Source organism: Podospora pseudoanserina, chromosome 1 (assembly GCF_035222485.1).
Source record: "Podospora pseudoanserina strain CBS 124.78 chromosome 1, whole genome shotgun sequence".
In the NCBI taxonomy this organism is placed as follows: domain Eukaryota; kingdom Fungi; phylum Ascomycota; class Sordariomycetes; order Sordariales; family Podosporaceae; genus Podospora; species Podospora pseudoanserina.
Genome location: NC_085920.1, coordinates 6,013,736 through 6,034,247, shown reverse-complemented (window position 1 = coordinate 6,034,247; position 20,512 = coordinate 6,013,736). Strand labels below are relative to the sequence as shown.

General features: G+C 53.2%; 7 protein-coding genes across 7 annotated transcripts; 4 read left to right on the top strand and 3 right to left on the bottom strand.

Moving 5' to 3' along the window:
• Positions 1-572: 572 nt before the first annotated feature.
• Positions 573-2,234, bottom strand: ALO1 (D-arabinono-1,4-lactone oxidase; the record flags this gene model as incomplete). Its single annotated transcript, XM_062942970.1, has 1 exon — positions 573-2,234. One exon carries the CDS (start codon positions 2,232-2,234, stop codon positions 573-575), a length of 1,662 nt encoding a protein of 553 aa, XP_062806018.1.
• Positions 2,235-3,403: 1,169 nt separating this feature from the next.
• Positions 3,404-6,545, top strand: QC764_117120 (uncharacterized protein; the record flags this gene model as incomplete). Its single annotated transcript, XM_062942969.1, is given in 3 exon segments — positions 3,404-4,079; positions 4,147-5,300; positions 5,312-6,545. 3 exon segments carry the CDS (start codon positions 3,855-3,857, stop codon positions 6,543-6,545), a joined length of 2,613 nt encoding a protein of 870 aa, XP_062806017.1. The 5' UTR covers positions 3,404-3,854.
• Positions 6,546-7,138: 593 nt separating this feature from the next.
• Positions 7,139-8,662, bottom strand: QC764_117110 (uncharacterized protein; the record flags this gene model as incomplete). Its single annotated transcript, XM_062942968.1, has 1 exon — positions 7,139-8,662. The coding sequence occupies one exon, from the start codon at positions 8,660-8,662 to the stop codon at positions 7,139-7,141; it is 1,524 nt and encodes a 507-aa protein (XP_062806016.1).
• A 1,920-nt stretch (positions 8,663-10,582) lies between these two features.
• Positions 10,583-11,503, top strand: ADE1 (Bifunctional purine biosynthetic protein ade1; the record flags this gene model as incomplete). The annotated part of the gene is made up of 1 exon (XM_062942967.1): positions 10,583-11,503. The coding sequence occupies one exon, from the start codon at positions 10,583-10,585 to the stop codon at positions 11,501-11,503; it is 921 nt and encodes a 306-aa protein (XP_062806015.1).
• A 1,392-nt stretch (positions 11,504-12,895) lies between these two features.
• On the top strand, positions 12,896-17,385 carry QC764_117090 (uncharacterized protein; the record flags this gene model as incomplete). The annotated part of the gene is made up of 2 exons (XM_062942966.1): positions 12,896-13,547; positions 13,619-17,385. 2 exons carry the CDS (start codon positions 12,896-12,898, stop codon positions 17,383-17,385), a joined length of 4,419 nt encoding a protein of 1,472 aa, XP_062806014.1.
• Positions 17,386-18,466: 1,081 nt separating this feature from the next.
• On the top strand, positions 18,467-19,745 carry QC764_117085 (uncharacterized protein; the record flags this gene model as incomplete). Its single annotated transcript, XM_062942965.1, has 3 exons — positions 18,467-18,580; positions 18,664-18,998; positions 19,083-19,745. 2 exons carry the CDS (start codon positions 18,467-18,469, stop codon positions 18,895-18,897), a joined length of 348 nt encoding a protein of 115 aa, XP_062806013.1. The 3' UTR covers positions 18,898-18,998; positions 19,083-19,745.
• Positions 19,033-20,154, bottom strand: QC764_117080 (uncharacterized protein; the record flags this gene model as incomplete). Its single annotated transcript, XM_062942964.1, has 2 exons — positions 19,606-20,154; positions 19,033-19,457 (listed from the first exon to the last, which is right to left on the bottom strand). The coding sequence occupies exons 1-2, from the start codon at positions 19,781-19,783 to the stop codon at positions 19,033-19,035; spliced, it is 603 nt and encodes a 200-aa protein (XP_062806012.1). The 5' UTR covers positions 19,784-20,154.
• Positions 20,155-20,512: the final 358 nt, after the last annotated feature.

The window sequence follows — 20,512 nt, the reverse complement described above, 5'->3', positions numbered from 1 at the left end:
AACGCAGGAAACCAGGGACTGCCGTGCTTCATGTTGTTTTCTGGAGAGGTTGGGCTTGTCCCTGGGAGAGCCAAGAGGATGGCGTGGGAGCTGGTGGTTGGGTGACGGGAACACCAGCCACCACTTTTCCCCATCAAACGACGACGCTCTGCATATTCGTCAAGAGCTGGTAAATGAGGCTTGTTGCGATCACCTGTCTAGACTGCAGCTAACTAACCAGCTCCCTAGCGCCGTGATCTATTTCTTCCGAACTCAGACACCGTCTGTGTTACGCCGTGTTTCATCCCGTGTAATCCAATTTGGAAGTCTGTTTTGATGGGATGAGATCATGGCCGTTGACCAAGTGAACGTTTTGACGCGGGGCACGCCAAGCATAACCTGTGGTCCGTGCGGTAGGCGGGGCGACCCGCAGCCGAAGATCTCTAACCCGGGAAACTGTGCCTCAAACACTGGGATAGCTTCACTTTGAAGAAGAGACCACGATTTCTTTGATATGTCGATTGAAGCTCCAGCGACTACGTCATTTAATGTAGCGAGCCAAACTCCGTGTTATCTGCCTCTAACACAAACACTCATGCGACAACCACATTTTGGTGCCCCGTCACAACATAACCACCCTCCTTCGCAGGCTTCTGCTCAAACCCAACTTCTTCCAAAGCAAGCCTATCCTTCTCCTCCGCCGGCTCTCCCAGCAAGAACTTGCGCTGCCATGGTCCAACGAACATGCCCAGAGGGTCGACCTCATCTCTCACCTTCCTGAACTGGTGGAAATTCTCACCATACCACTGCTTGCTCGCAAACTCGTCCGGCGTGACAGCAAATGTCTTTGCCCAATGTGGCTTTCCGCCCAGGTCTCTCATCAACCACTCGAAAGCCTCGTAGTACCTTTCCGTCGCATTGTAGCTTGGGTCCTTGTGGTAAGGTCGGTACATCGTCGCGTTGAGATACAACGCCGGTCCATCCTCAGGAGTGATATCCAACCAAGGCCTGTTTCCCCTTTCGCCGCTGGTCTTGACAGTGGTATCGCTGACCCTGACCTCAACTGGACTGTGCACCCAGAGACCCTCCGCACTGAAAGGAATCTTATGCTCAACATACCCCTCATCCCCGGGCTGCAGTCTATGCAACCAAGCCGCCAATCTCTGCAGCGCCTCCGGTCCCTTCGCAAGCGGAATAGCCCACTCATTCACAAACTGACTGTACAGACAGTTCAACAAGAAAGCCTTGTAACTCGGCTGCACCGCCCGCGTAGTTGTCGTCTCCCCATTCCCAAACCCATACTGCAGCCCAAACACAAACCACTCCACCCACGGAGTAATCCTAGGGAACCACCTCGCCAACGCCAGCAAGTTGTGGTAGACAAAATACCCAATCTTGCTGTCCTGAAAGCTCGTGGGCGGATCATAGTTCTTCACCACCCCCGTGTCCAAATCATTCTCATCCACCTTGTCCGCCTTCCAAACTACCGCCCTTCTCATGTAGGGGAACCACCACACCCTGACAAACTCGGATTGTTTCCAAAGTTTGGACTCCCACTCGGCAAACAGCTTGCTGTCGGAGTCAATCGATTGCTCCCATGCCAAACTGAACGCCTTGACCGCTCTGAATGTCACCTCGGTGACGATGCCGATGGCTCCCAAGCTGAGCAAGGCAGCGCGGAAGAGATCCGATCTCTCTGTTGGTGAGCAGAAGACTTCTTCACCGTTGGCGAGGACAATCTTGAGGGATTCCACTCCTTCGGAAATCAGGCCGTGCTTGAGGGAGCTGCCGTGAGTACCAGTAGAGATGGCGCCGGCGATGGACTGCTCGTTGATGCTTCCCATGCTGGGGAGGGCGAGGCCTTCCTTGTTGAGGGCCTCGCTGAGCTGCCATAGTCTGATGCCGGATTGGAGCACACAAATGCCGGTGGTGGGGTCAATCGAGAGGACACGAGAGTATTTGTCCAGGTTGACCATCCAAGAGGAGGTGCATGTGAGGTTCGAAGGGGAGTGCCCAGATCCGACAACAACCAGACGGCGACGGCAGCGGCGAGCAAGGTTGGTGATTTTGGTTATTTGAGGGAGGGTGGAAGGCTGGAGGTAGACTTCAGGGCGAGAGCTGAAGGTCCGAGCCCAGGTGCGGTGGGTGTGAGGGATGGGGGAGGCGGGGAAGGGGATGCCATCTGAGGATTCGGTGGTGATGATGGATCGGGTTTCCAGGGGGATGTGGGAGAGGTCCTCGGTTGGAGACGCCATTGGGGAGGCTCGGTGGTGAGAATGTCTCACTGAGCTCAATGACAAGACTTCCTTTGATAGTCGTAAGCTCAAAGCTCTAGAGAGCGTAATGCGGGGTGACTGTGGGGAATCTGGAGGATGAGAAAATGCGGGACTAAACGAAGCAATGTTCTCCGTCTTTCCAGTATAGTCACCAGAAACACGAAACTATACCCTCTCACAGGCAGTCAACCCTGAGGTGTGCGAGATATAATAAGACGCAATGATGTTTCTGAATTCTATCATTTCACCAGACGATGCGAGGTTGTTGAGCTTCCTTCCACTTGCCAAGACCCAGCCGATAACGCCACTGCTTTCGTGACCTTTGATTGGAGGGTGGTCATCAGTTAGATTCATCTTGGCGATCCAGGGTTCGTCGATCGGGGACCAGTCCCGAACTTCCCTTGTGTCTCGGAAAGACATCCGAAGTTCTAGACTACAATTATCGAAGAGGATTTCGGAGAGAACATAGTATAAGGATTGAGATTGAGGCTCAGTAAGTCGGTCATTCATAGAGTCTAGTGCCCAAGCCGGTGTTTTTGAGTATCTGTGAGCTCCGTCACAATATGCAATCTATCGGCCAACAACTTAACCCATGTGTGAATGACTCTGAATACAGTGAACAAGTGAACGACCTTGGAGTGCATTCCGTCTTCAGTGCTGGGCATCTTTCTTTCTTTCCGCCCGTTTCAGACCAAATTGAAGACTCTCTTGATCTTTTGTAGTAAAAACGAAGTTTGACCAGATGGACACAGGTATCAGGATTGAAAAAGGTTATGTCCTGGACATCGAGGTCTGAGTCTACTTGTCAGTGTTCGTCAATGTCATCTGATGGATGCTTGACGCATGCTACCGCTGTAGATGCAATTGTGTATGTGCAGACCGCAGCTCTCGTTTGTTGTCGATGAACTATGTTAGCCTTGTGGCTTGTCTCCATGCTTACCATGTGCAAACAACTTGGCAAGTTCTAGGTAACTCCATGATGAAGGTTTTCATGTACACTTTAGGTTAAGGTTAGGTATGTTGCAAACAAACTCTGTGTCTGCCTGTCCTCCAAGGTACCTGCCATAATGAACGGCTTGCCCTGGTCCCGTACCTTCCCGAAGTCCTGTCTAAAATAACCCCGCTGATATTGCTGTCGTCAAGGTGAAAACCAGCCTGGTTGCACCTGCCTTCTTACTCCCACTACAACCCTCAGCTGCTTTGCGACTTCAGTCCCCAGCTCCTTCCCTCTTCTACTCTCGGCTTCCCCTCTCTCCACTGACCTTCTTCTCTTCCTCGCCCCGCCTTCTCCCTTCCACTTCCCACTGCCACAATTCAGGACAGTGCCACCTGCTCAAACTGCACAATCGATTCACATTCCCTTCTCCCTAATCCAGACACTTGGCAGAGAGAACCCAAACAGTAACCCTACCACTGGTGGGCACCATCGTCTCTCGAAAAACCCCCTTCTTTCTCTCTTCCCATCGCATTCTGCGACCTCTACTGTTTTAGAGTTGACGGCCAAGAGCCAGTCAATTGTGAGCCGTATATTTCCGTTCATTTCGGCTTCCATCCGACTTTCTGCTTCATATAACGTGACTGACACTATTATCAGGCGAGATGGGATCCTTGGGCCCTTACGTGACCGACCCATTGGCGGCCATGTCCGAGGTTCAGCTCATTCTCCATGCGCCTCCTGACTTCCCCATCAGCAAAAACACCGAGATTCTCGGCGTCTGCGGTGTTGCCGACAATTACGCCAAAGCTGACAAATACGGCTGGATAGTTGCCGACTTTCTTGCCTATAAAGTCGGCTGCTATGGTCTTGGTCGCCCAAGTGATCATGTACGTTGATGACATTTGCTTCTGATGATTCGATGACTAGTGTCGAGTACTGATATGTCCAAAACAGACTTGGCTGAGCTCTCTCGATTTGCACTGCTTCCTTGAGAATGTTTCCACCAAACTGGATGCAGGTCCTGGGAGCCCTGTGCGCGGAAAAATCTTTGGCCCCAATGGTGATCAGATTACCACTGTTCCAGCCGACAATGCCGGATTTCTCAACGTTCTTCTCACGCAGATTGGCGAAAGTGCCAAGTCTGCTGCCTCCAAGAACGTCCCCTTGGTTATTTTCATGTTCACGCCTGTCACTCCCGAGCATGATATTTGCATTGACTTCGGCGAGAAGAAATTATTGACTACAGAAGAAATCTGTAGAACTATCGCGGAAGCCACGGGAAACCCCAATCTTCCCGTCACCTTGTTGACCCCTTCTGCGTTTACTGGGGGTTGGAACTGCCGGCCTAGTCTCATGGGGCCGTCGAGATGTTCCGCCACCAAGGCCATGGAGTTGATTGCGAGATCTTTGGGAGGAGCTTTTGCGGACACATTCATAAAAGTCTTTACCAGCCGTCAGTCGCCTCTGTTAGCCCGAGAGCATCAAGACATCGCACGGTATGACGACCTCATGCCGCTTTCTCCCACCGTGGAACAGAAGATCTTTCTACATCACCTCCAGGGCCGAGTTCACGAAATCTTGGAGCACGGATTCTCGCCTTTCGCTAGCCGCCACACAGCCGTGGTGAATGGGCCCGACCCTTGGGAGATTCTCGCCCCCAGAATCGGTGTGCCACTGAAAGACTGGGGCCCGAGGTTCATGGATCGCCCTCTTTACGAGGCTGTCCGGCGCGTGGAGTTTTTCGGAGAAGCGTTCGGAGGAGAACGCAGCTCGCAGCTCTTTCACTTGTGCTACCTCATTGACATTGAGCTCAGCACCTGTCCCGGCGACTGGAACAAGAAGACAGCCGGAATGACGCAGGAGCTGTACCGCAGCTGCACGGAGCACCCCAACCCTGACGATGACCACTTCAAGCAAGTTTTCGATGCACTCGATTATCGAGCCTCCTCCATGAAACTGGCTCACTGTGTTGCCAAGGCACTGCATCTACCGATGCCTGGCAATCTGAAGTGCCGTTACTGGAACGACGGCTACGATCAGGATGACGCCTTTTACAAGAGGCATGCTGCGGCGTTGGCGAAGCGCACAACCTGTTTGATCAAGTCGCCGTTCGTCCTAGAGAGAGACGACATGGCTACAAAGTTGTGCGATTTTTGCGTGCATCGCGCTGGCTCTCGGCTTGCATTGCCATGAAGTTTGCGAATGATGGCACCGATACTGCCAACGTGAAAATTTTCGTCAACAGCAGTGTTACGGACTTTATTACCCAAGTCAAGGATTTGCAACTCGGCTTGCTTCTGCAAGACAAAGACGTCCTCAAGGCCAGCTCTCGCTGGCTTGCCGCCATTGGTTTCGGCGATAGTCGTAACATGAAAATCCTGGGGGCGACTGATACCAGCAGCCCGTCCCTCGAGGTCTTTTTCCCGAGCCCAGTTGCTCCGGTCTATGCCGACAAGGGCAAGGGTAAGGAAGTGGCCAAGGTTGAGGAATCGCCATCTCTTTGGTTTGAGAAACAGAACCAATCCCCAGTTTATCCAATTCAGCAGGCGCAGGTCAATGTCGGACGTGACGGTGTGGTGTTTCCAGCTGAGGAGAGCGCTGATGAGTTTGCGTTGCAACAGGCTCTCCTCAACGAAGCCAAATTTAACAAGGAAAAGGAGACGACTGTTATCGAACCAGCTTTTCAGCATCACAAACCCCTGATCAGCATTCACCAGCCTCCCGCCGCGACTCCGGCTCCCGAAGTTCAGACTCCCAGATCCCCGGTGCGCAAGTCTCCTGTCACCACTGTTGTCGAGCCTACCATGGCGTCAGCTTCGGAGCCTGTGTCGACAAAGGCCCCATCGTCATACACCCCGGACACGCCGTTTTCCGGCTACACGGCAATTGTCCAAGAGGTAGCAGATAAGGTGCTTACCAAACCTGATGAGGTCAAGGAAGTCTTTGCGCAGATCCTCCAGGACGCCATGAAGATTGCTCTCTCACGGATGGATGCGTCTGCTGACAGTCGTTTGTCCGCTATCATTTCTCCTGGCCCACCTCCTCCCAGTGTCGTCCAGCCTGCCAGGTCTACGACTGTTGAAGCACTGGCAGTCAACAACCCGACACCTCCCAGATCTCCTGTCCCGCCGACAACTCTCTCTTCCGTACAGAAGTCCCCCCAGAGAGCGATTAGGGACCAGCTGGAGGACACCTCGGGAGAGCCAAAGGTTGAGACTGATCCCGCCTCCACGCCCCAGGCCAACACTTTCGTGGTCCCCAGAACACGGCCCTCCGAAGATGCGGCGCTTAGACTCGCCTCCGCCGATGACTTTTGGGCTCGTGCTGTCAGCATCTCGCACAAGAATTACTAGGTTGGATTTCTGAAGTTGTAACTACGCGTTTGCAAGGAACGAACGAATGTTTTGTAAAATGGGAATTGTTGTTTGGTTGGCAGGAGGGTTGGGGGAAGGTTTTCCAGCCATGGAAGTCGGACAACCTTTTTTCTGTGCACTTGGGTGAGAAGCCTGAGGGATTTCTGGGGAGAACCTTTTGCTAAACTACTAGGAACTGTCATTGATGTTAGACCAGATCACTCTGGCAGCGATCATAGTAGATAGGGTGGGCTGACAGATCCTGCCTTGTGAGATTTGAGTCTCAATTGTGTCGTTATGAATGTGATGCGTTATGTTGGTTGCATGGCCGATCATCTGACTAGCAAACAACTTGTTAGTAGAAAGCAAGGGGTATTTGACTTGTTTTTGAATTAATTTGTTTATCTATGTAGTGCTCCCCACCGTTTGAAGAGGAGAAGGAAGAGCTAGAACGATCATGTGTCGTGTACGGATATCTAGTGTGTAAAAAATGTATAGAGGAAAGTATATGTACCTTTTTGTTTCCCCCCATTACATGTACAAAATCAAGCAAGCCCGCCTCTTGAATGATATATATATATATATCAAATCTTTCAAAGTGCCATAAACACTCCCCCCAAAACCGCCATCAAACTCGTGATTCCCACAACCCCCATCATCTCTCCCACTCCCGTCATCCCAAGTTTGACGGCGGCATTATTCTTGGTAGTAACCAACGTCATGACCGGCCCCGTAGTAGGTGTAAAAGTAGTCTGCTGCGCCAACACCCCCGTCACCTCGGGCAACCCCTTTGTTTTCGTCGCAGTCTCCGTCTCCGTGGCATTCTTGCCTTCCCCTTCCTTCAGCTCAATGATCCTCGAGCTGCTCGAATTCAAGTTCGCCTGCCCCATGCCCACTTCGTAATTCCCCAGGTCAAAAACCACGTATGCTGATCGGAGGAAAGTGTCGCCTAGGAGGGTGAAGTTGGGTTGCTTGACCGTGCCGGTCGTCTCAAAGATTTCGGTGGATTGGATACCGAATAGGCAGGCGTTTTTGAAGGGGGCGTTATCTGGGGGGACGTAAGATGGCGACAAAACGTCGAGGACCATTTCCCACACCGGGACGCGGATTGAGGCTGTGGAGTTGAGAAAGTAGAATTGGAAGGAGAGGGAAGGGGAGGAAGAGGTGAGGTAGGCGCAGTTGATGAGGAGCATGTCTAGTTCTGGGTCGAAAAACGTGTCCAGGTTTCCGATGAGGATATCGACCATGTCGTCCGGGAGGTATGAGAGTGTGGTGCCCGAGTCGAGGACTGCTGGGGCGGCGTGGTTGAGCATGGAGGTTTTCATGTCGAGAGTGGTGGAGTTGGGGAGGGTGACTGCTAACGAGGAGAAGTCGATCTCGAAGGAGGTGTACGTCCCGTTTGTGGCCAGTAAGGGGATGATTTGGAGAGGGCCGATGAACTTGTCCGTATCGATACCACCAAAGAGGATGGAGCCCGCGTCGGTGCGGCGATCGTTGAGGTAGAGGGAGAAGACTTTGGACGAGATGAGGTTCTGGTTGGCGAGCTGGTCGATGATGTTGGGGTATATGGTTGCAGCTTTCTCGCTGGCGGCGAAACCTAACCCAAGGATTCCTGTGTTGCGTTTGGCTTTGGTCACATAGGCTAGCTGGAGGGATTTGATCGTCGTGCCACCAATGGTAAAATCGTCTTGCATCCAGCCCCCGGAGGCTATGCCGCCGTCAAGATACTTGATTTGAAAGCCTCGGGGGTCGATCACCTTGTGGGTGGAGGATTTGCTGGGGTTGAACGTGTCGACGCATATTAACTGAGTCTCTTGTTGGAGATCGTCATCAATGCAGAGGTCGGCTTTGTGGCTCAGGACCCAAGCGTCGCTGCTGCCCGTGTCCAGCAGCATGGTAATGACCTGCGGTGGTGTCCCAAGACTGACGCGCGCATAGTACCCCCCGCCTGCCATGAAGTTGATCAGCCGTTCCGAATGGGTGGCGGCCCTTTTGCCCAGCACGGGTATGGAACCCAAGTGCACTCCTGGCACGCCTCTCGAGACATTGAACTGGACGACATTTTGCGCGAAAACTCCCGATGCCAGAGCCAACACGGAAGCAGCAACCAATTGCATTTCGGGTGGCTTCTAGGCTCGAATTCGGCCTGATCGTAGGGGGAAGTCGTTCAGGGGCTCGACCCCTGAGCCAGTTGCTGAAAGCTTTCGTGTTGCAATCCAGGCCGTCCAGACGGCTGGGACTGGGAAGAAGATCGAATGGAGGCCTCGAGGCGGTTTGGCTGGAAAGGGGAGCTCGATGAACGTCAAGGCATGTCGGAGATATCGCCGAGACTTCGCGCCGCTGGCAATGGGTGATATATGCGCTTGGCTCGGAGGTGTTTCTATCGTATGTCAGTCACGTCAAGAGGAAATGGCAGTCTGGAGAGCATCGACAATGTCTGAATCCATCGTGGAGAGACGGGGGAGAAACATACCAGTGAGGAACCAAAACAGATACACGAGCTTGAAGCAACACTGGACGGAACCGGTGATGCTTCTCGCCCTTGGGGTTCCGTCGCCATTTTAAATGTCCTTGATTCCCTCTCAGCCCTTGGCGTTGCGCGGCGTCCCAAGTCTTGGACTGGTCTGGGCGTTGTTCTGGGCAGGACCCCTCGTTCACGCAAAGACCAATCCACGCTGTATTTGTCCTTGGCGCCGAGACCGATCAGCACTGTCGCAGGTGCTCGTTTGGGGAATGCCATGGGCGCTCCTCTGGTTCACGGCCTGGGCAATCTTGGGCACCGCGGCCATCCGACAAGCTCTAACGCCTCTTCCCGAGAGGATTCCGCATGGTCGCAAATCTGTGCCCAACAAGACCTGATCTCGCGTTTGCGCTCCCGGTTCACTCGTGGAAAATGTACGAGATGCCAAGCCCAAGCGGCTCTTGGGATCTTGGGAGGCTTGCTGGGCGTCCCATGATATCTCGGACAGGTGGGTCTTCTCATTCAACGGTCACTACAATTACTTTTCAGTTTGAGATACCCTGTCAATACGGAGTAGTAGGGTGGTGGGAGCCGCATGCGAAAGCAGCAAATACCGACAAATTAGCGAATGTTAGGGGCGGTGTTGGACGCACCGCGCAGAACATGCATATCTGACAATTTGACGATGCCTTTCTTGAGCAAGCTGAGGGAGGGCTGTCGTCCATTTGGGGGAACGACGAGTGCCGTTGAGATATTCCGTCACTCGGGTGTTCGGCACTGACGGCGCTAGAAGAATCCAGGCTGTCGCAATTCAAATTTCCCGATGTCCGTCTTCACCTCGACTATTTTGTGGGAGTTTCCGGTCGATTGCTCCTTTCACCGTCTTGCTTGACGTCGCCAAGTTGCCCAGCTCAGGCCCAGCAACTTGGCCCAACTCTCGGCCAACATATGTCTGCCGAAATCCGCTCACCTGAGGGCAAAACCGAGCGATGCAGTTCTTGGGGGCTTGTCATCCATTTTACTTGTGTCTTGACGTAAGGGATAATTCTGTGTCTCTACTGTACATATAATTTACCAGATATCACGTGAAGTTTGTGGAGTACGCAGGATAGTCTTTCCGCATGTAAGTCAGTCTCGGTAACCGTCGGCCTGAGCAAAGCGCAAAGCTAATTGCAGGTGCTACTACAAAGTCACATGTCAAGGGAAAGGTAGATCCACGACGAAGGTTTCATCGAGAAATCCAAAGACTCAAGAGTAGCATCAGAAGAACAGATACCGGATCATCAGACATGAAGACTACAGATTGGCCAGCACCGGTAGTGATCCGATATGTGCGTGCGGGAGGTGCCGGCTCGGCCCCACCTTCCACCACCTCTGCTCTAAGACCGGGCCCGGTTAATCAGAAAAAACACCGCACCGAACATCGGATTGGGGCATAACACACACACATTTTCGCTGGTCTGATTGGGCAAAGAAGTTACTGACTTACTCACTCGCAACTTTACACTACATTGAAAAAACAGGGTTCGAGTCACCACCACAGCAGCAGTCATCAGACAACATCACACAGTACAGCATGTCGATCCCAGTGGTGACAAACATTGAGCTCAGCTCCCTGGCCAAGCTTGCCAGCGGCAAGGTGCGGGATCTTTACAATGTCGACGATAAGACGCTGTTGTTCGTAACAACGGACCGCATCTCAGCCTACGACGTCATCATGGCCAACGGGGTGCCCCTCAAGGGCGCTGTTCTCACCAACATCTCGGCCCACTGGTTCAAGGTACTCCAGGAGCGGATCCCGGATCTCAAGACTCACTTCATCACCCTGGACCCTCCTGCCAACCTCGGCGATGCCGACAAGGAGCTGGTGCGCGGCCGCAGCATGCAGGTTCGCAAGCTCAAGGTATTCCCTGTCGAGGCTATTGTGCGTGGCTACATCACGGGAAGCGCGTGGAACGAGTACAAGAAGTCGGGCACGGTACACGGACTGGCCGTGCCTGCCGGCCTCCAGCAATGCTCCCCCTTCCCGGAGCCCATCTACACCCCCAGCACCAAGGCCGAGCTGGGCCAGCATGACGAGAACATCACCCCCGAGCAGGCGGCCAAGATCGTTGGAGAGAAGTACGCTGCACGCATCGAGGCTCTGGCGTTGAAGGTCTACAAGGCCGGTGCGGCCTATGCGGCTGAGCGGGGGATCATCATTGCCGACACCAAGTTTGAGTTTGGTCTGGACGAGGAGACAGATGAGATTGTCCTCATTGACGAGGTTCTCACCCCCGACAGCTCGCGCTTCTGGCCTGCGGATGAATATGAGGTTGGCCGGGACCAGGACAGCTTCGACAAGCAGTTTTTGAGAAATTGGTTGACCAAGGAGGGGTTCAAGGGCAAGGATGGTGTTGAGATGCCTGCTGATATTGCTCAGTCCACCAGCGAGAGGTATTTGGATGCTTTCAAACGTCTGACTGGCAAGACATTGCAAGAGGCTCTTCAGGGGTAAGGCGTCATCGTGGTCAGCTGCGGGGTGGTGAGAAAAAAAGATGCACCGAGAATGAGGGGCAGCATCATTATCTCTCTTACCTATTTAATCAAGCATTGATTGCTGGACCAGGGCAACCAGGTAACTCGGGGGCATCTACCACCTTGCAGTTGATGTAGGAAAGAAGATGCGATTAAGCCACCGGGCGTCTTCAGAAGTGGTGATCCCCATTTAACAAGTGTCCTCCTCTGAACCCTTGCTGTCTTCGTTCACATCTCTTCACACATGGCTCGACAGACCGGGCCGGAAAGGTCCCGCTGTGATTGCTGTCAATTGGGGCCCAAAGATGCAGATTTAACAGTGACATGCATGGGATTGTCGGGTTGGCCTATCGTATCGAGATGGGCATGTCACAGAATAACAATAGTGTGGTGTGTAGAACCCCTCATTGGCCCTCCGCAGGCAAGCACCATGGGGACGGGTAATGCTGCCCGCTGTCGGGTGTAGCGTGGTGGAGGAGGCTGTTTTCCCCCCAATGATGCCGACATTCTAGGACGGCGCCGGGTGCTTCACCTGGTTGGATACTGATGAATGGGAATGCCTGTGTTGTCAAAGTCTTGCCCGTTAGGGGTCCTGATAAAGACGGAGCGGTTGCATCTCCACTAGAAAGTTCGGTGGGTCGACCTGGTAACCCAGTGCTGCTGGCATCAGTCAACCGCAAAATTCTGGGAATGACGGGATTTTTGGATGCATGCTGACCACAAATTCTGCAATGTCTGGTGATATTGCCAAGTGCCACCACTCCCAAAGGAGACGTTAGCGGATTACGCTGCTGAACACCCACTGAAGATGTGCGGCGGACGGAGGGGCGGGCGAACCAGGCGCCCACTCAGCGTCGGTTCCAGGTCCCATGTCGACCGGCCGCGGTCTGGAAACAAAGATCGACGGAAACCGGTCCTCCACATCCCACCTCCCCACGATTGTTGCTTCAGCACACCTCACATTTCTCGTCAACAAGCCAGGCCGGCCCGAAAAGACGGACACTGGTGTAAGGATGGAAAGAAGGCCTTTCTTCTGAACTGCTCAACGCTCTTTTGTTCCCCTCTCCTAACCAACAGCAGCTGAGCTAACCCCCCCCCCCGCCTTGCCGCACACTGTTGGTCACCTGGCAAACTCGATTCGGGTTGCACGTCAACCTCGATTTCCTGATCTCTGGTTGCGACTTCCCCCAACCTCTACACTCGCGTGTCGCATTGGAAAACAACACCATACGTCAGCAACAGATAATGCATTGCGCCCTGCCAATCCGCCCATACGGCCGTCCATTTTTCTCCTTCCATCGCGAAAGCTGATTCTCTTTACCCGCATCCCACCCGCCACTTACACACCACTTCCGACCTTGAGAACACAGCCATGCGCTCCTCTTTCTTGGAGACGAGCATTATCGATCTGCTAGAGGCCGACCCGAGACCTTCGTTCATTGTCGCCCTCATCCCTCACCCGCCCACTGTCGTCTACACAAACCCGGCCTTTGGGGAACACCCGGGCCTCCTCGAGCTTGTAACAGCCGCAAAGGAAGACAATGCCCCTCTATGGGAATGGATCTCGGGCGGCTCGACGGCAACGACCGCCGGGCCGTCACTTTCTTACTCCGACACGTACTGGACGAGAGCAGTAGTAAATGAAGAGATGGTGGTAGTGGGCGCAAACGAGCAGGCGAAACCACCCTCCAGGCCCGTACCGCCCACAATACGAGTCGAGTCGATGACCCCTGGCCCTGGGCCAGACAAAAGCATTGCGGAACCGACGCCTCGGCGCACGAGGCCGCCTGTTGAATTTGCGGAGACGGATACTATTATTGAGATAGCATCGGAAAGACCCCCCTCCGCACCGGTCTCACCGGCTCGACCGGTACATGCGCTGGATAACCGGACTAAATCTACATCTGCCGTGGTTCAGACTACTACAAAAGACCGGCTGGCTTTGCGCGCTGAAACTGTTCAGTCTTTGTCTCTGGAACGGTCCGCCTCAGACCCAGGATGGATTCTGCCCGATATCGACCCAGGTAAAAGTTCTTTTTTGTTTTGATACAGAACATAGGCTGACGTGCAATTCCAGAGGAGCCGTTTTTCGGAGATGTAATCGACAGTGTGAACTGGGCCGCAACCCCACTTGGGCCTCAGAAGAGCTGGTCTTCGAGACTGGAGCAGACCTTCAACCAAATCCTCGTCGACAGTCGGCCAATAGCACTGTATTGGGGTCCGGAGTACACTATGATTTATAACGAAGCCTATAGCAAACTGTGCGGTTCTCGGCACCCGGAAATGCTGGGAATGTCTGTGGATGACGCTTGGCACGAGGCAGGAAAGATGCTCAAGGATACGATGCGGAGCTTTAGCCTTAAGCAAAAGGGCGTTGTGGAGGACGAGTGGAGGTTCTTTATTGAGCGCGAGGCCGAGGTGGAGGGCGGTCCGAACTGGCAGGAGGAGACGTATCTCAAGTGGTCGCTTATCCCCGTTGTTGAAAACAATGAGTATTTGGGATTCATGCATGCCGTGGCCGAGACGACGAGTATGAGGTTGTGGGAACGGCGGATGAAGATGCTGATTGATTTGGGCGAGGTTTTGATCACAGCGAGGGACGTCAAGAGTTATTGGGAGAAGACGATCGAGCAGCTCAAGGCGGTTGACCCTCAGTACGACATTCCGCTGGCGATTCTCTACAGTGTTGACGAAGACCCCGAAGCTTCTTCTGTCCCCCCTTCTCCTAGCCTGGGACCTTCCAAACTTTGCCGGTTGGAAGGGGCATTGGGTGTGCCCGAGGAGCATCCTATTGCTCCGCATACGATCAGCTTGCGCATGAGTGATGACGGACTTGCGGCAGCCTTCAGAGAAGCGCTCAAGGCACCCCACCCGCTCTTGTTACAGACGCATGATGAGAGTCTGCCAACACATCTGCTGGAGGGTCTGCAGTGGAGGGGATTCAACGACGACCCCTGCCGAGCGGCCGTCATCTGTCCGGTCCGACCTACCAAGAAGGAGAATGTCATGGGCCTTCTCTTTCTGGGGCTGAATCCCCGGCGCCCGTACGACAACGATTACAGGCAGTACATTTCGTTACTGAACCAGAAGCTCGCGACATCTCTGGCATCGATTGTGTTGTTGGAGGAGGAAGCGAGACGGGGCCGCAACGCTGCTGAGCAAGCTGCGTATGATCAGGCTATGCTCAAGGAGAAACTTGCGGTTCAGACCAAGGAAGCAAACGAGTCGATTCAAATGTTTGAAGCCGTGGCTGAGTTCGTGCCGGTGGGCATGTGCTTTGGAGATCCGGAGGGAAACATCACTTTTGCCAATGATGCCTGGTATAAGATTACAGGGTATCCTGGGACGGGTCCGGTGAAGAGCTCTGGGTTCTTGGCGTGCATTGTGGAGGAGGACAGACAGATGCTTGTGTCGCAGTATGACAGGCTCAAGTCGGTGAACAACGTCGAGTTTGAGTTTAGGGTGAAGCAGCAGGCCAATTTGGAGGCGCCGCTGACGAGGACGTCGCCGAGTTTTGAGAAGGCGGGGCTGGATCTGTCGTCGGTGGAGGATTTGAAGGAGAGGCATGTTCTTGCTGCCGCGAGGGCGGAGAGGGCGGTGGATGGGAGCATTCTGAGGGTATTGACCTGCCTTACGGACGTTACTGCGCACAAGAGGGCTGCTGAGGAGGCGGTCAGACGGGCTCAGCAGGCGGAGAACTTGAAGAGGATGGCCGAGTTTGCAACGGTTGGGCTTTATGACATGGATCTGGAGGGGAAGCTACTAGGGGCCAATAATGTCTTCTTTGAGATGTGCGGGCTCGAGAAGGTTGACCCGTCCGAGGTCGAGCTTCGGCCCTGGAAGGATTGTGTGTGTGAGGAGGATCACCTGCAGATTACCGAGAAGATTGAGACGATGGTGAGGCAGGACAAGGTGCAGAATGTGGAGGTTCGCTTGAAGACGGCGTGGACGGCCGACGACGGGGCTGGCCACAAGGTCATCGTGCCGAACCGTTGGGTGCAGGCTACTTTGATGCCGGTGCGGACGACAGAGGGGCAGATCCAAAGCTTCACGGGCTGTCTGAGCGATGTTTCATTGCAGAAGTGGCAGCTTGACATGGAGAAGAAGAGAAAGGAGGAGGCGATTGAGTCGAAGCGACAGCAGGAAAACTTTATCGATATGACTTCACACGAGATGCGGAATCCGCTAAGCGCGATCGTCCACTGCGCAGATGCCATCATCGCCACGCTTGCGAGGGTCCAGGAACTGGTCAGCAACCCACCTTGCGGCTCTGCAGCCTGTGCGGCTCTTCCGAGACCCGAGTCTCGCGATGGGCTGTCGCTGAACACAGACATTAGTGAGGACTGCAGCACAGATGTGATTGGCCTCATCGAGAGCAGCATCGATAGTGCCGAGACCATTGTCGGATGTGCCCAGCATCAGAAGAGGATTGTGGACGATATTCTTACCATGTCGAAGCTCGACTCGAAATTGCTTGCCATCACGCCCATCACGGTCAACCCGATTCTCATGGTTCAAGAAGCGCTCAAAATGTTTGAGATTGAGGCTCGCAGGGTGGATATCAATCTGAGCATGGTGGTCGACCAGTCTTACCGCGATCTCGGGATCAAGTATCTGGACTTTGATCCGTCAAGGCTGAAGCAGGTTCTCATCAATCTTCTTACCAATGCTCTCAAGTTCACTAAGACAGGACCGACGAGAAATGTGTCGGTGGCCATCAGCGCCAGTCTTACCCGACCGACGGAGGCGGCGAGCTCTAGTAAGGTTCAGTTTATCCCTCGGTCGGAGGAGGACTACTTTGGACATGACCCGTCCAATCCTGCTCCCCGCACCCGCGGGAAACCAGTGTTTGTCATGTTCGAGGTCAAGGACACGGGACAAGGTCTTACCGATGAGGAGAAGAAGAGCCTCTTCAAGCGCTTTGTCCAAGCCTCCAGTCGCACCCACGTCAAGTACGGCGGGTCAGGTTTGGGGCTGTTTATCAGCCGCCGGCTGACGGAGCTTCAAAACGGGGCGATAGGTGTTGCCAGCCAGCCGGGGGTGGGCAGCACGTTTGTCTTTTACATCGAGGCTTCCATCCCCAGCGAGGAAGCGAGACAAGAAGCCGAGGCGGCGGCGCTGGCGGCAAGCAAGATGTCTGCTCTTAAGCTGAGTGGGAAGGTGAACGGCATCGGCAACTCGGCCAGTAGACGGGCGGCGAATGGGGGCTCGCCGAGTGAATCGACGGTCATCACTCCGGGGGGGAGTGTTTCGAGGCCTGGTCCGATGACCCCATCTACAGGGAGCGAGGTCAGCACCCCGCCGTTGTTTCCGTCAGGGTTGTCGACTACTTTTATTCCGTCAACCAACAGCCTGTCTACCCCTCCGCCAACGATCAGCGGGATTCTGGTCGTGGAGGATAACCTGATCAATCAGCTTATTACTCGTCGAGGGTTGGTGAACATGGGTTTCAATGTCGATGTGGCCAATCACGGGGTGGAGTGCCTGGACAAGTTGAGGAAGACGGATCGGTTTGTTTTTTCGGGCAGTGATGAGGAGGAGAGCAGCAGCAGAGAGAAGAAGTTTTCCCTGTCGGTCATCCTGATGGACATCGAGATGCCTGTGCAGGATGGCCTGACGTGCACGAGGCATATTCGGGAGCTGGAACGGAAGGGGATGATCAAGGGGGGGAGGATACCGATCATTGCTGTGAGTGCGAATGCGCGGATGGAGCAGATTTTGGAGGCGAAGGAGGCGGGGTGTGATGATGTTTTGGTGAAGCCGTACAGGATGCCCGAGTTGTTGGAGAAGATGAGGGTTGTTGTTGCGCAGGTGAATGGGAATGGGGTGGAGAAGAAGGAGAATGGGGAGGAGGTTACATGATGTTGTTGTTTCTTTCTTTCTTTCTTTCTTTCTTTCTTCACTGCTCTTATTTATGGGGTGCCGGGGGAACATGGGGGTATTTCTAGCATTTAGCAGAGAACAGGCGCGACTTTTTTTGGCACTGGGGAGCATGGCTTCTTTTTTTTATAAATGGGGCATTGTTATCAATCCATGGTAGGGGAGTTTTTGGTGTGTGGATGGGGATTGGGACTGGTTGGTGAATATTTAACAGTGAATTAAAGTCTTTTATTTTGGTTGTTGTTGTTGGTGGTGGTGGTGTCTGGGGGGTCGTGTGTTGCTGAGATATCTATTTGCTGTTGTTGTTTGTTGTGTGTGTTTAGTCGTGATAGTTGATGTTGGGGTTGGTGGTTGGCTGTTGGTTGTTGGTGATGAATAATAATGATGATATCAGGACTTTATTTTTGACTTGTTATCTGACTCATGCAGTGAATGGGACTGTCTGACCTCCACTTCCTTTTTTTTTTTTTTTTTTGGGTGTCAGCTAGTCTTGACTGCGGCCGCCCTTGGAGCCACCAGTCAACTGAGACATTGGCCATGAGGCAGACAACTTTCGACAGCGGGCGGACGTCGAAGATGGGGGAAATCCGGAGGCGTAGACCGGTCTTCTTTTATTCCCTGGAAACTTTTCTGATCACCAGTTTTGGTGTCTGGAGCTAGTGGGTTGTTTGGCGGTTACACGACGACACCTTGACACGACAGGCTGGAATGATTCGACATCGGGGGAAGATGCGGGGGGTGGTGAAAACCTTGTTGGTCCATGGAGGAGGGAGCTGTCGGCCACCACCGCCGCTTCCACCCTGTCATGAATCGGGCAGCTCTTTCGGCGGCGTTCCTGTAGTACGACGAGCCGCCGGGTTTGGTGTGGGTGCCGGAGGGGAAGGGGGCGGAGGCCGGAATAGGGGTCAACAAAGGGTATAATAATCCAGTACGAAGCACAACTCAACAGAGGATCAATTCCACCCTTGGAGCAGCTCACAGGAAAAACAGGGGGCTTTTCGAGAGGAAAATTTTCACTGCAGTGACAGCCACTACGCCAACAACAATAACAACAACAACAACAATGGGTTCAAGAGGCCAGCAGATCTTCCGGACGACCATGTTCAAGGTCCCCGATCCGGCGAACCAGAAGAAGTTGGTGGAGATGTACAACAAGCTTGCTGAGGAGCAGAAGAAGGTTTTTTCTTTCTTCCCCCCCGGCCCCGGAAAGTCCGAAAGGGGTTTGGTTGAGAGGCTGATTGATGATATATGTGGGAACAGGACGGCAAGCCGTACATCCTCTACGCCTGCGCCGGCACCGCGAATCCGGATCAGAGATCGAAGGGGTATACCGTTGTGGCAAACATGAAGTTTGCCAGTTTGGATGATATGAATTATTATGACAACGAGTGCCCCACGCATGCGGCGTTGAAGAAGGCCGGGGCTGGGTTGGGGGTGGAGGAGCCGCCTTTGGTGGTGTACTTTGAGGGGACGCCGGCGTTGATGGTGAACTAGTTGATCGGGGCAAAGGTGTCGAGCTGAAGATGGGAATGCTAAAGTTTATCTAGTCGACTGTGAATACTTTGGCCTGACCTTGCCCTGCCCCTGGCTCAAAGGTGCTCTTTCAGTTCCCCCCTTCCGCCTTCCTCTTCAACCCCCCATCCACCCCTCAAACCCCTTCCTGACCCCCTCTCCCGCAGCCAACTTGACCACAACCGCCAAAAGCCCGTAAAACGTCTCCCAGTTTCTGTACTCTGTCGTCACTTTCCCATCTGGCCCCTCAACTTCGATAAACTCCTGGATTCTCTCACACTTGAGCATCCAGTCGGGCTGCGGACCGATCTGGATCCAGCCGATCCTGTGCCCGATTACCTTCTTGCTGGTGGGGTCGACGATGTCCTCCAAAATTGAGACGCGCTCCTGAGACTTGGTGGATGGCTTGGAGTCGGGTGAGGTGTTGAAGTGCACATCGAAGGTGAAGACTGTGCCGAGGTGGAATTGGTCTGGGGAGGAGGTGGTGGAAGGGGGTTGAGAGTCGATTTCGACGAGGCGGCAGAAGGGGTTCCAGGAGGGGTCTGGGGAGACGTTAGTACGTGATTGAGAATAAGTGAAATAAACGGTGAGGTGAGGCAAGCTGTGATCATGAAATACAAGAGATGGTTCGCAATGAAGAACATGACGTCACAGTCGAGTGTTGTAAAAGGTGAATAATTTGAGACATACAGTCTGCCGGGCTGCGGACGATATCAAGACATTTTGACGGGGGCGCGTTGATGCGGGTTGAGCACGCGATTGAGAAGCTGCCGCCGGCGCCGTGAGACGGGGTTGGGAGAGGCGCGGGGAGGATGGCGGCTTTGCCGGCGGGGAAGGCCGCGTCGGCGGGGAGGGAAAACGGAGCCATTGTTTGACTAGAGCGATGATGTCTAGTTGGAGATGTCCCAATGCAAGAACCCGAGAGAAACTCGGGCGGTTTTAATCTGTTTGTCGATGATGGACCACGCGATAATGTTGGAGGTTGGAGCTGTTGGGTGTTGGTTGATGCCAAGAAAATTGGACATCATGTTGCGGCGTAGACCTTGCCCCCCCTCCGTTAATTTGATGGTCACACTATGAATTGCCCTGTTAGTTTGATGCTTCATGATTATTTTGGAGTTCTCAATTGAGGTGGTTCTCAATACAACAAGGTAGGTGTCTTGATCACGGTCTGTCTGAAGCTAGACCAGCCAGATCTACTCGGGTTGTAGGTGTAAGACACCGGATGGGATGGATGTGTATAACGGACGATAAGGCAAGTTCTCCAAGATAAAAATCCAGAAAGTTGATTTCCAATTTTACAGTACACTTACTACCTACCCGCCATTATATAAGTAGAGATAATAGCTCTTCAACTGCACTTTCGTAAATTTAACTACTATATCATGTATATACTGCTAATATCTTATGAGCATAATTACTCGTCTATTTTTATTATATACTTTAATTTTTTTACTTGTAAAATATTTTTTATATATAAAATTATATATAAATATTATTTACAACTATAAAAATATAGTAGAAATAATACTATACGTAATGTAGTATACCGCAGTAATGTCAATAAATTAAAGTTATTTGTAAGTAATATATTAGC